Source organism: Athene noctua, chromosome 14 (genome assembly GCF_965140245.1).
Source record: "Athene noctua chromosome 14, bAthNoc1.hap1.1, whole genome shotgun sequence".
Lineage (NCBI taxonomy): Eukaryota > Metazoa > Chordata > Aves > Strigiformes > Strigidae > Athene > Athene noctua.
In genome coordinates, this window is record NC_134050.1 from 9,761,065 (window position 1) to 9,774,510 (window position 13,446).

Consider the following 13,446-nt stretch of genomic DNA (forward strand, 5'->3'; position numbering starts at 1 on the left):
CTGTTGCTTCATGTTTACACCTGTATCATCATCTTAATTGACTCTTCAGAATTAGCTTTTCATTTCAGAAAACTTTATTTTCTGAAACTTTGCTCCAAACATTTTTTTTATTTCTTCCAGTTAAGTGAAAGAAACTAAAAGCCTTTTTAAGCTTTTGCTTTTCTACATTCCAGAACTGGTCTTCCTATGCTGTAAGTTGTCACACTGTAATAATCAGTGCAGCATATAAACCCATAAAGATAGTATCATCTGCAGGTTTTTATTGTATCCCAATGTATAAATTATTCTTGGAAAGATGGGAGTGGAAATGACAACCTACTTCTTCCGAGGATTCCACAGCCAAATTAGTTGCTCTCTTCTCCCTCTCTAAAATGCAGAATGCTGTTACCACCATCCTGTTAGTGCAATATCAACATTGTGTTATTGAGTCAGAAAGTGTGGTGTACTAGCTTCTGCCTGAACACACATGGGCATTTTACAGGTAATGACGGCTTGGATGTTTAGGTCTATCATGAAGCCTAACTTCCCTTTTATGATACCTTGGAACCGACTGTATTTACCAGCAAGATGCAATCTGCTTGGAGACATCTAGAGATTCAGACACACTAAACTTTATTCCAGCTGGAGAAACACTGCTGTTATTGAATGCATTTAGTATTTATATAACAGCAGTATCTAGATGCCCCAGTTAGCGCAACAGTGGGTTACTTAATGTGCAGTTCTCTGTTGGGACTACTTTATTTTCTTAGCAATTCCTCCTCCTTTTTACAAAATAAAAGTTCCTCGCTGGTCAGCCTCCTCATTTCTCTCACTCCAACAAGCAGTGGGAGGAAATTGCTTGCTCTGCCTATATGGTTTTTCCCATGCATCTGCTTCTTTTCACAATTTCCTGCATCCTGAAATAGCATGGAGACATCCCACCTTATCTTTGATAAGTGATGGTAAAACTAGAGAAGGTCTTCAGACAGGATAAAGCAAAATCCCTACCAGGTACATTAGGCCCACCTTCCCACCAGTTCTGTGGGGCTTCCATGCTCTCCATGCCCAAGTTCAAGCCAAAGGACAGCTAGTCATCACCACACAGAAGGCAGAAAGTAGGAGGAGAGATTGAAGGAGGAATTACTGGCAAAGACAGATCACAAGAACGAATTTCAGCACACTCCGCTTGCTGCTACTGCAGCTTCCATTTGCTAGCTCCTTCTTCATATGTTTACAGGGAAAAATAACTCCTTTGTGAACTTGTGCCTCAAAAAAGGGAATAATGGTTATGAGAGCAATGAATATTGAGAATTAAATGCGGGGAAGAATGCTCTTTGATGGTTAGATGGCCATTAGTGTATTAATGATGTCTATTGGCAAAAAAAGCATGCTCAAAGGTAAACAGCTAAGGGTGAGGGCTTAGTCATGCCACTAATTCAGAACAGAACAAACCATTTAGATAATTACAAAACAAAACAAAACAAAAAACCCGGGCACAAGTGGCAAGTTACCCAGCACTCACTGCAGAGAGCAACAGGCACATTTGCACAGTAATACAGCAGTTCACCCTGAATCTGCTTTTCATTATCCTGTATCTTACAGGACACAGCTAAACCACACAAAATATCTGACACCCGCACGTCTCAGTGAGGATGGCCTAAACTTCAGAGTCTCTGGGGTTCAAGCCCCATTTTGTGACACCAAAGACTGGGAACCAGTACATGCTGGGGGCTGACCAGTTGGAAAGCAGCTTTGCAGAAGAAGACTTGAGGGTCCTGGTGGACACCAAGTTGAACATGAGCCAGCAATGTGTCCTTGCTGCAAAGAAAGCAAGTGGTATCCTGGGCTGCATGAGGCAAAGTATTGCCGGCAGGTATGGGGAGGTGACCCTTCCCCTCTGCTCAGAACTGGTGGGACCACACCTGGGGCACTGCGTCCAGTTCTAGGCACCCCAGTACAAGAGAGACATGGACAGACTGGGGAGAGTACAGCAAATTGCTACCAAGATGATGAAGGGACTGGAGCACCTTTCCTATGAGGAAAGGCTGAGAGAGCTGGGACTGTTCATCTCAGAGAAGGTCAGGGGGGACCTTATCAATGTATATAAATACCTGAAGGGAGGGTGCAAAGAGGATGGAGCCCGGCTCTTTTCAGTGGGGCCCAGTGGCAGGACCAGAGGCAATGGGCACAAACTGAAACACAGGAGGCTCCTTCTGAACATCAGGAAACACTTTTTTCACTGTGAGGGTGACTGAACACTGGAAGATGTTGCCCAGAAAAGTGGTGGAGTCTCCATCTTTTGGTATATTCAAAAGCCGTCTGGGCATTGTCCTGGAAATTGGCTTTAGATGCCCCTGCTTGAGCAGGGGGGTTGGGCCAGATACCTCCAGAGGTCTCTTCTGTGATTTGGTGACTTCCCACCAGTCCTTCAGTTCCTTGTCATCAGCTGTTAAAAATGGAAAAGAGCTAAATTCCAGTCCATCCAGTAACAGTGCCATAATTAGAAATAAATAAGAGCCAAGAAATTATCATACACGTTAACCCTACTGTTACAGAGAGTGAAAAATCACTGACTTAAGACTAGGGATGGATATAGAAGGGACCAGTCACAAGACTGTACCAAGGCTATATGCACAAATGACCAGTTACTGCTACAGAAAGTTTAGTAACAACCTAATGAGGGTTGTTTGCTCGTAGCTCAAAGATGGAGCTGTCTTTAAAGTGTATGCAAACCTGAAGAAAATGCCTCAAAAAAGTACTTGCACTGATGCAATACTTGTATGCAAAATTGATCGCCTGCACCCTGCACTGTACTGTCTTACTGTCACTAAATGGAATTGTATGTGATCTCAGGCTTTGATGGCTCTGGTTACTCATCTTGAGGGCTGGCCATCAAATCTGGATGTAATACAACAGCAGTAGAAGTGCCAACGTTCAAGCAGCAGTCACTGTTCTACAACTCTTCCCGCAGGAGAGAGCTCACCAGTCAGACCATACAGGCTTAGAAGACACAAATATATACCAAAACATGAAACCCTGCATCACCATTTAGCTTGTAAATGGCATGAGATGAGAATCAGCCTATGTAACTAATCTACCTTTCCCAGGAGAGAGACAAAAGGGATGCTTTCCACTTGAAATCTAGTAATTTTCTGAAAAGTTGTTTGCTATCATAGCAAATATTCTTACTTTGCTACATGCATTCACATCACAAGAATTAAACAACATTCCTGTTGATCTGTACAAAAGAAGTGACCTTCCAGAGTGCAAAACACAAGGACATGTTGCTCAAGCTGCTTCTAGAAGAGGAAGAAAGGAGAAATATGATAGACAAGAAAGAGTTCAAGGTTATCAAAAAACAAATATTAAAAATGATTGTTCAAACTATTATCAGACAGACAAAATACAGAGCTTCTTTTTGCACTTATAAAAAATAAAGAACATTTTACGTATGCAGACCGTAACCATCAAACAGGTTTAAAAGTGCCAACCATCAAAAGAGAGACATACCTTCTCTGCTACAAACCTTCCCCCAACTCTATATTGAGTCAGTGCTTTAATACCTCTTTTTCATCTAAAATAAGCAAGAACTTGACAAATGGTGGTGCATAGGTGGAAAAAGTCACTGTGCAGAAATTACTATCTTTTAAGTGTCTGCTTTTGTTAATCAAATGGGAAATAAAAAGGTGGAAGGACGAGAGACTGGAAAATCAAGGACTGTCTTCTTTCTAGCACAACATCAAATCACCATTTCTAGTGTCTACTGAATTGAGAATGCACATCAAAAAGTTCAAAGTATAATTAGCCTGTGAGAGCAGAGGAAAATATCGTTTTCCAGTTGTATGGTTTCACAATTAACTACTAAAATGCTTTCTATTCAGATTGGCCACATACTCCAAGCCAACAGTTTCTATTAAGATCATTTACAACTTGGGGACTATCATACGTAACTGTTTTCCCTCCTGAAATAGATATTAGAAGTTAGCTAAAACTAAGAACTAAGTGGGGGTGAGAAGAGGGAGGAGAAGAAACGAATAATACTTCCACAAAGAAATCTAGTCGGTACATAAGAGAATAAAAATGTGATAGTGGAAAACTACAGACAGGATTGCCTTGAGAGTAATCATAGTAAGCAAGTTAAATGCCATGCTTCAGCTGTTAAAGCAGTCACACAGGGAAGACTCTTTTTTTTTTCCCCCCCCCCAAATCATGGCACATTCGTATCTCCGACAATTCTCAAGTAGAAGAAATTGAGGGACCACATATTCTACTGCTTTCCTCCAGTGCCACATCATTGTTGGTTCATCTAGAGAAAGATCACTAACTCTCCAAGTGCAGACTGGTTTGGGTGGGAAGAGACCTTAAAGATCATCTAGTTCCAACCCCCTGCCCTGGGCAGGGACACCTTCCACCAGCCCAGGTTGCCCAAAGCCCCGTCCAACCTGGCCTTGAACCCTTCCAGGAGGGGGCAGCCACAGCTTCTCTGGGCAGCCTGTGCCAGGGCCTCACCACCCTCGCAGGGAAGAATTTCTTCCTTAGATCTAATCTAAATCTCCCCTCTTTCAGTTTAAAACCACTACTCCTTGTCCTATCAAACACCTCCCTAAAGCAAATAACCACTCTGCCAAAACTAACCAACTACACGTAGCTCCTATCTCCGGAGAAGAAGTGAGAGAAGTCTACATGCAACTTGTTGAGAGGGTCTGGAGGGGAAGCATGGATGTGTCTCGCACAGAAACAACTACAGAGTTATATCCAGCTGTAAACAGCGCACCAATAAATAACCACACTCTCCATATTTTCTTTTTTGATATTTTTATTAATCAAAGACTTCCATATTTTGAGTGATGAGAGAGATCCCAGGATGCTTTCATAGCTAAGGTAAGCTTAACCAAAAGATACATTGCAGAATACATCATGGATATATATATATATATAACCTTGTTATGACTGGGTGAACTGGTGTCACTGTCACTGGTCACAAGCAAGGGTCCTCAGAAAGAGAATGTGCTGTTGGCAATGGACCACAACTCTTGCAGGGACATGCCAAGAACTCCAAGAGAGAAAAAGGAGAATTTGACATTGTACCTGACTGAGAGGGTCCCTAAGTACCAGAGAAGAACCAAAGGTCTGTCTGCAGCGCTCTGGCAGAGCAGTGTACAGAATGTCTCAGCTCCAGACCTCTTACACATACAAACTGAGCATTTTTTATTCATGCTATATAAATACACGCATATTTTGTATTGGCATTTATAGAGTTGCATAAAAGTCAAAATACAAAGTTCTGCAAGGTTTTGTTTAATACTCTTAGTTGGAAGCTTGAAGGGTTAAGTTTACATGTCACTGTTTTCAACAAAACCCAAAAGCTAACTATGTGGGAGTGTGCCATTTCAATTCCTTAGCATTGTATAAACAATTTTCAGTATGCCAATACTAAGTGCAAAGCACATGCTTAGTTAAAATCCTAGACATGGATAAAGAGAAAAAAATAAAAAGCTAGCACATATTGTCTGCATGCTCACAGAAATATAAAAAGAGGGAAAAGTGTTTCTCACTTACAGCATTATTTTGATTTTGGTGTAAGAAATGTAGATGCTTTCTACCAAAATAACGGTACTTACAAGGTTATATCATTGGCTTGTAAAAAGAAAGAAGAATATGTTACAGTGATGGGAACAAAGAGTCTACATCAGTTGAAACGAACTATTTCCGTACTCATCAAGAAGACTGCAGCAAGTTTATATTTATGATCCAACACTGCTTGTGTTGACAGCAAATCAACTGCTTGGTGTTTGACAGGGGAGCATCAAAAAAAAAACCCAAACCCAAAAAAACCCCCAGAGAAATCCCTATGAAAAATAATGACAATTTATGGAACGGTAAGAAATTATAGTTTTCCAGAATAAAACCTACAGTATTTCTTCCCTTTCACGTGACCCACTGAAGTTTGCCCAGGTTCTCCACAAGGTAACAAGTTATTTTCCCCATGAATAGGGCAGGCCAAAATACCCCAGTTCCCAATAACTGGTAACAATATACGCGTCCCTCCCATGAATGGAGACAGTGATTTAACAGATGGAACCTTAGGAAACAGAATTTAAAATTAAAAGGTAATGTTTCTGCTCACAGTTAGGAACTGAAAATGTGAGAAGCACAATTCAGAAAAGAGTTAATGATTTTGTATAATTTCAGCTTGGAAGTACGGCATACAAATCAGGATTTTTACAGAAGCATCCATAACATGGTCATTACAGAGGCAATACTGAAGGCTGCTTTGTTAACCCCAGTAATTGCGCTCTCATTGCACAAGTCGTGTTGGCAGCAAAAGAATTCAAAATTATCCAACTGGAAGAACTCAGCAATATCATTCATACTGCACTGGGATGTCTTCCAGCAGGACGAAGTTCTCAATTTACCTACCAAAAAAAAGTAAAATAAACAGATTAAGAGACTATTGAAAGTGAAACCATTTTTTGCATAGAGAGAGAATCACTGCCTAGACTGCAGTGTACTTGATTTTTTTTAGGTTCTTTTCAAGGGTTTAGAAGTTCCCAAATTTGCCCTCACTATGAATTTAGTAGTGTGAATAGCGATAGCAAGATGTGGTTCTGCCTCCACAGCACTCTCTTGTAGCTCTTAGCCATACGGTCAGAAAGATTTCTAGCTCAAGCTAACCAGTGCCTCCAATTCAGTCCAAATGACCCACTGGGGGATACAAGGTGGAGCCTGAGCGATACCTACTCTGGGGCTCCTGACAGAGAAGGACAGTGCATCACCGTCTAGCTCATCCCAACAGATTGACTGGTTTCACTTCCAGAAGCAACACACAGAAGACAGCGTGTGAAAAGCCGAAGAGTCCTCACCCTTCTCTCACTCATTCCCCTGGACACTGGAGATCAAACACCTTGTCTTCCATCTTCCCTAGCTTGACACCTCAAATACTTGACTCCCGACTCTGACAATGGGCAACTGCCGTAGCCTGAATGCTGGAAAGCTACAGTTTGTGCTTATGAAGGTTTAGGCTTAAGGGAAATAGCAAAAAGATGCAAGCAGCAGAGCAGCATCCTGCTCCAGCAGCATCAGAAGCTTCCTTCCTCCACACCAAGTCAGGTCCCCTTCAGCAGGGACCATGCAGGGAACAGAGTGGTCCCATACCACCCTGGTTCCCGCTGTCCAAAGCCAGCCCAGCAGACTTTCTAGAGCAGAAGGAACCCAGGAGGAAAGTTTATGTTTTTCCAGTGAAACTCCTGTCACTGGTAGTAAACAAGATACTTAAATTAGAATAGTAACCTTATGCCCTGAATATACATGCCTGACCATCTCCCTGAGATGCAGGTCACTTCACCCTCAAGAAAAGGTAATTTATTTTAAAAGTGTCAATTCATAAATGACTGAGTTTTCATCTGCAGGTTTATTTTATGGGTTATACATGCTTTATTTGGTTTTGAAATACAAAACCTTTGCCCTGAATTTGTTACTTTAAAGTCAAAGCTGTCTTCTTTTATCTTCCAGCAATCTTGGCTAGGGTTTTTTTTGTCTTTGGTTTTTTTTTTTAAATCTGGGTGTACAGATATCTATGTATATGCTTGTACAAGTATAAATCAACTATCTAAATCATCCTTATCAGTTGCTCGGATATAAGCATGACCTTCACAAGTATTCACAGCCTTCTTTTGAGTGAGGCTAAAAAATGCATGCTAAGGCCAGATTAGAAGTGTACAGGCAATTGAAAACTGATACAACCACATTTATTTTAGGTCTGTAGGACAGTATACATACCAAATTTCATCTGCAAGCAAGTATCCTCAGTTGCTAAGCAAGTACTATTGGTCTTGCACAAGGAAGGGCTGTTCTCGCAGTGGTAACACCTTAGGGTATAACCTAAAACGACAAGGGTTTATCTTTACTGAATAACAAAGTACTGAAAGAGAATCAGCATTAAAAAGGACAAAAGAGGAATCACTATCTGCATCTGTCACAAAAGATATGCTTGGTTATTAAACTCAAGACTTAAGCTAAATTTTACAAGCTTTTGTCAGTGTACAAAGTGAGACTGGCAATTTTGAAAGGAAGATTTTGAAGCATGTACTTACATAACTTGTAAAAACACTTGCCTTATGTGCCTGCAGAACAATATATTAAAGGCTTGCTTCTTTTATCTACTCTTAAAGACTGCCTTTTCCAAAAGGACAGACAACAAGGGACACTTACAGCAGAATTTTATTCTATTCCTTTTTTATTTCATCTCATTCCTCTTTCATGCTATACACCTAGTTTCCAATCTACACAACAGGAATCCAATCTCCTAGCAGCAAAACACAACAGTCTGTTGCCATATAAAGCAGCACCATATTCCACACTTTATTATCTCTTCTGGCCAAAGACAATCAGCAACAGAAATGAAGCCCTACTTCTCTGATCACTGTTATTCCCCAAACTGCTGTTAAATAATCCAGGCCTTTCTTGTTCCTTTTCCTTCTCCAACAAGTTTTCTGATTTCCTCAGCCCGTGTCATAACATTACATCAGAAAGGTACCCCCTTATACTTACCAGAACCACAAAAAGCAAGCAGAACAATGCAGGCGGTTAACAGGATGCAGTTCATCTTGATCATGCTTTTTCCCTAATTTGAAGGCATAAACAGAAGTTACATCTTTATTCTATGTAAAAGCTACATGAAACTAGCAAAATACATGGTGAGGAATCGAGGTTTCAGGACTTGATTCAGTGTGGAACTAAAGGCATTGGCCAGGAAAACCAGTGAAAGAGAGAAAAGTAATTTTGCACTTTCTGAGAGAGTATTTTTATTCTGAGAACAGGTTTTTTTATTCTGAGAACTGAGATTTGAGCCCCAGCAGGCTGTAGATGGCTCTCCTTGCTCGCCTCTGATTACACCATTCAACAGGTCTCCCTGTTTCTTACAGCTACAAATGCACCTAACAAAAAGAGAGGCCATTTAGGTCTGGAAAGGTTTTTCTTTCACAGCAATTCCCCAATAACCCTGGAGCCAGACTGTGCCCCTTTCTTCTCTCTGATGGGGTTGCAAGAGATTAGCCTGCGCTAAGGGGGCTTTTGCCTCTCCTCTCCCCAAATTTCTCCCTCTCACCGAGAGACCAACACATGCAAGAACCCACCGAGTGACCACGGCCACGGCTCAAGCTCTCCACAGCTGCTCTAATCCAGAGGTAGCAGTGAGATAGGAAGGTTAGGATTTTTTTTAAGAGGCAACTCCAAAGCAGGAGTTATCAGACAGACTTCTGCACACAGAGTCTGAACTACAAACAGTAATAACTACTACTAAAAAAATCTCTGCTATTGCAGAGTAGGCTACTCAGACCAGGTATCAATACAGAGGGGAGAGAGGGACCACACTTGGGCTAAGAGGGCATGATTTTATGTTTGTCTTCAAAGCTCAAGTGGCCTTGGAAGTCCTAAAGAATTAAAGGCATTCACACAACAAGTTTTACTTATGATAAGACTGCAGTGAAATGGTCACATTGCTACTCTTGACCCTGTTAACACTGCTTGAAGCTATTTCTATATGCAGCTAAGAGTCTAGTGTGGCAGACCATAGTCATGTTGGGATGGAGTTTTCTCCTCCCAGAAGACTGACTGTGGACTTGAAAAGATAGTTCATAATAAATCAGTACTGAAATCCTTCTCAAGCTTAAGCCTAGCTAATTTTTCTCCTGAAAAATAAACCCCTCAACAAAAAAACCCACCTTTTTTCTTTCTTTTTTCCTGTATGTATTTCCTGACTTGCTGTTGAACAGGAAAAATAAAAAAAAACAAATCATAATGTGCAGGACAAGATTATTTTTCCAGAGTAAACAACTTTTTGAGAAACCTTCCAAGACCAGAGGCACATTCCACAGCAACATGAATCTGCAGGAGCGCTGTTGGTCTGGTGGTTCAAGTAAGAACCATTGTTGACAGCAACAAGAATCTCCCTGGGAACCTCTCCATGTTCCAGGGAGCCCTCCACCACCCAGTGGGGTCAGCGGGGTAGAACAGTTTTGCCTTTTAGCAAAACCAAGTCATGACCAGAAGAAATATAAGGCAGATTAATAAAAATCCACCGTAGCCAGCATAACAGCTTTGACAGTAGCAATTCAAGCAATCTATTTTTGGGAGAACGAGTAATTTTTTCTGCACTCCTGAACAACAGAGATGAGGCAAGAGTAAAATTTCAGCTTAATAAAAATAGACAGCAATTCACAATATGGAAAAGAAAGCCGAAAACATTTCCTGAACTGAATTCTCGAAATTGCTGTTTTAACTCAAGCATCCGACCAATCTCAGCAATAGAAAATAACTAGAATGAGCAAATGCGATAGCAGGAACGGCTTAACGCCTCGCTTGTGCGACAGAAGAATTTCTCTGCAGTCCCACCTGGGAGAGAGCACACGTCCAAGACCAGGCTGCTACCTTCGTCATAACCTCAGAGCAGAGAGAGGCAAGGCAGGACTATGAGCCGCCTTCCTGTGAGGACTCGGACACCTCAGCCCCCGCCCGGGGCTGCAGCACTTGGCCTCCCGAGGTAGCCCGGGGCCAGCAGCCGCCCGGCCGATGCCACCTGGCTCCCTCCCAGCTCCTCTGGAAGTTGGCTGCAGCACTCCCTCGGCCGCAGCTGCACCCCCACACCCCTCCGGCCCCGGCTGCTGGGATCCGCCCGTCGGCCCGGCGAGGGGAAGGGGGGCTGGGGGGGTGTCCCGGTGCCCGTTCCCCCGCGGGCGGCGGCCGAAGCGCCCCGGGACGCCGCAGCCCCCCCCTTCGCCCTTAGCGCAGTGCGGTGCCGCCGCTCCGCCGGCGTGACTCAGAGCCGGGGGCAGCCTGGGGATGTACGAAAACGATCCGTGTGTCGTCGTGGTGTGTGTGTGCCCCGGTTAACAGGGTATCAATACAGTTTTCCACCCAAAGCCTCCCCCTCACCCATCCCAACCCCTAGGAAATGCCCTTATCCCCCCCCCTCGCCCATCCCAGCCCGCTCGCCCCCTCTCCCATTATCCCCCCCCCCCCCCCCCCCCCCCGCTTCGTCTCGGCAGGCAGAGCCAAACCCCCGGGAAACGAGGCGCTGCCCCCCGCACCCCGACGAGACGGGGGGGGGGGGGGCGCCGGGCTTTCTCCGCTCAGCGCCCCCCCCCCCCCCCCCCCGTCCCGTCCGCAGCGCCGGAGCCTCCAACTCGGCCCTTACCTGTCCCCAGCACCCACTGCCGACCAGCCCCGCACCGTCTGCTGGGGTGAGGGGGGGATGCGGCGGAGGAACTGCCTGCCCCGGCTGTGCCGCCCCCCGGGGGAGGAGCGGCGGCGTTGGCACGGCTCGGCCCGGCCCCGGCCAAGGCAGCGCCAAGCCAAGGCGCCCGGGGGAGGAGGGTCTGCGGGACGGGGCCGCACCCTGCGCGGGGCAGGCAGGGGAAACTTGCACGGCTGTACCGTACACACACACACGCGAGGGATGCGTGTGTAACTGCGTGTTGCCAGCCCCAACAAGCCCAACACTGAACGGTCAGTTAACGGTTGGACTAGATGATCTTCAAGGTCTTTTCCAACCGAGATGATTCTGGGATTCTGTGAACATGAGTGAGCAGAAAGCTGCTGCGGCAAGGAGAGCCAAGGGGCGCGGGGCTGCAGCACCAAGGGCATCCCCAGCAGAGATAAAGGAGCCATCATGCCATGGCTCAGCGGTCGTCAGGTCACACCTGGAATACTGCATCCAGTTTTGGTCCCCACTATACAAAAAAAGACGTGGTCAGCTGGAGAGGGCCTGGAGGAGGGCCACAGGGATGGGCAGGGGACTGGGCAACCCAGTGAGGGAAGGCTGAGAGAACTGGGTTTGTTCAGCCTTGAGAAGGCTTAGGGGAGACCTTATCACCATGTTCCAGTATTTAAAGGGTGGCTACAAGGAAGACGGAGACTCCCTCTTGACAAGGAGTCACGTGGAAGTGATGAGGGGTAATGGGTACAAGTTACTCCTGGGGAGATTCTGACTGGACACAAAAGGAAAATTTTTCACAGTGAGAACAATCAGCCACTGGAATGATTTCCCCAGGGGAGTGGTGGATTCCACAATGTTGGACACTTTTAAGATTCAGCTGGACAGGGGCTGGGCCACCTTGTCTAGACCAGGCTTTTGCCAGGAAGGTTGGACCAGATGATCCCTGAGGTCCCTTCCAACCTGGGATTCTATAATACTGATTTTTTTATGGGGCTTGTCTGATGGATGAAGGGAGAGGTTCTACCCACCCTTCATTAACTGTAGCTGTTCCTATGCTTAATTTCTATCCCAACAGCTAAACCTGCCCTTTGTGCCCAACAGATTTCAAAAGGTAGTTAGAGGAGGCCCCAGAGCCACCACCAGCTTCTTGGGTGGACTGAGAGATGGGGTAAGAAAAGGGGATTAGCTGGACTGCAGTAGAACACTCATCACCCTCAAACACTTTCTTCTTAAAGCATGGTGTGGCCATGCCTGTCATGCCTCCACAGTTGTGGTTAAATAAATGGTATGAATTTATAGATAGAACTAAGAAAAATTAGGAAGAGTTTTATAACACAGAAAGGGAAACAACCAGGAATGGCAGTTTCCTCCAGACGTAGCTGAAATCATAGAATGGTTGGGGTTGGAAAGGATCTTAAATCTAGTTCCATCCCCCTGCCCCAGGTCAGGACACCCTCCACTAGCCCAGGTTGCCCAAAGCCCCGTCCAACCTGGCCTTGAACCCTTCCAGGGAGGGGGCAGCCACAGCTTCTCTGGGCAACCTGTGCCAGGGCCTCACCACCCTCTAAGGAATTTCTTCCTTAGATCTCATCTAAATCTGTTGTCAGTTTAAAACTGTTACCCTTCATCCTATCCCTATGCTCCCTGATCAAGAGTCCCTCCCCCCTTTCCTGTAGCCCCTTTCAGCCCTGGGAGGCCTCTCTAAGGTCTCCCCAGAGCCTTCTCTTCTCCAGCTGAACCCCCCCACCTCTCTCAGTCTGTCCTCACAGGGGAGAGGCTCCAGCCTCCAATCATTTTCATGGCCTCCTCTGGCCCCACTCAGGCAGGTCCGTGTCCTTCTGACATTGGGGGCCCCAGAGCTGGACACAGCACTGCAGGGGGGTCTCACGGGAGTGATATAGTTCTAAACATTCACAACCTAGAAAAACATCAAAAGGAAAACAACAGAGGTAGCTGAGGACACCAAAAGTGAGTTTTGTTATATTGAGACATTTAGGTCAATGCTATTTAGAAAAAAAAAAAAAATGAACACTGACGAGTACAATTATGACACACCTGTGTCTACCAGTTGTATTTAACAAAAATAAATCCAGTATACTCTGTTACACACAGCACAACAGCCAATTCATTCATTAAACCTAAAGGAAACCCTAAACCACTCAGAACTTAAATCAGATTCTGTTGGTGCTTTACAGTAGTTAAGATGATTATCAGTCAGCTCAGCATATGATCTTATGTCTTTTTTTACCTGT

At 44.7% G+C, this 13,446-nt stretch overlaps 1 protein-coding gene across 1 annotated transcript; it reads right to left on the minus strand.

Moving 5' to 3' along the window:
• Positions 1-4,787: 4,787 nt before the first annotated feature.
• Positions 4,788-11,305, minus strand: LOC141965870 (CD59 glycoprotein-like). Its single transcript, XM_074918016.1, has 4 exons — positions 11,174-11,305; positions 8,530-8,602; positions 7,759-7,860; positions 4,788-6,395 (listed from the first exon to the last, which is right to left on the minus strand). The coding sequence occupies exons 2-4, from the start codon at positions 8,591-8,593 to the stop codon at positions 6,202-6,204; spliced, it is 360 nt and encodes a 119-aa protein (XP_074774117.1). The 5' UTR covers positions 8,594-8,602; positions 11,174-11,305; the 3' UTR covers positions 4,788-6,201.
• Between the last annotated feature and the right edge of the window lie 2,141 nt (positions 11,306-13,446).

What these genes read in the sequence shown, in the direction of transcription:
- LOC141965870 (XM_074918016.1), bottom strand. Translation starts at nt 8,593, where the DNA reads ATGATCAAGATGAACTGCATCCTGTTAACCGCCTGCATTGTTCTGCTT. An exon ending in GCTTGCTTTTTGTGGTTCTG is followed by an intron (nt 7,861 to 8,529) that starts GTAAGTATAAGG and finishes TTGTCGTTTTAG; the next exon opens with GTTATACCCTAAGGTGTTAC. An exon ending in TTGCTTGCAGATGAAATTTG is followed by an intron (nt 6,396 to 7,758) that starts GTATGTATACTG and finishes TTTTTTTGGTAG; the next exon opens with GTAAATTGAGAACTTCGTCC.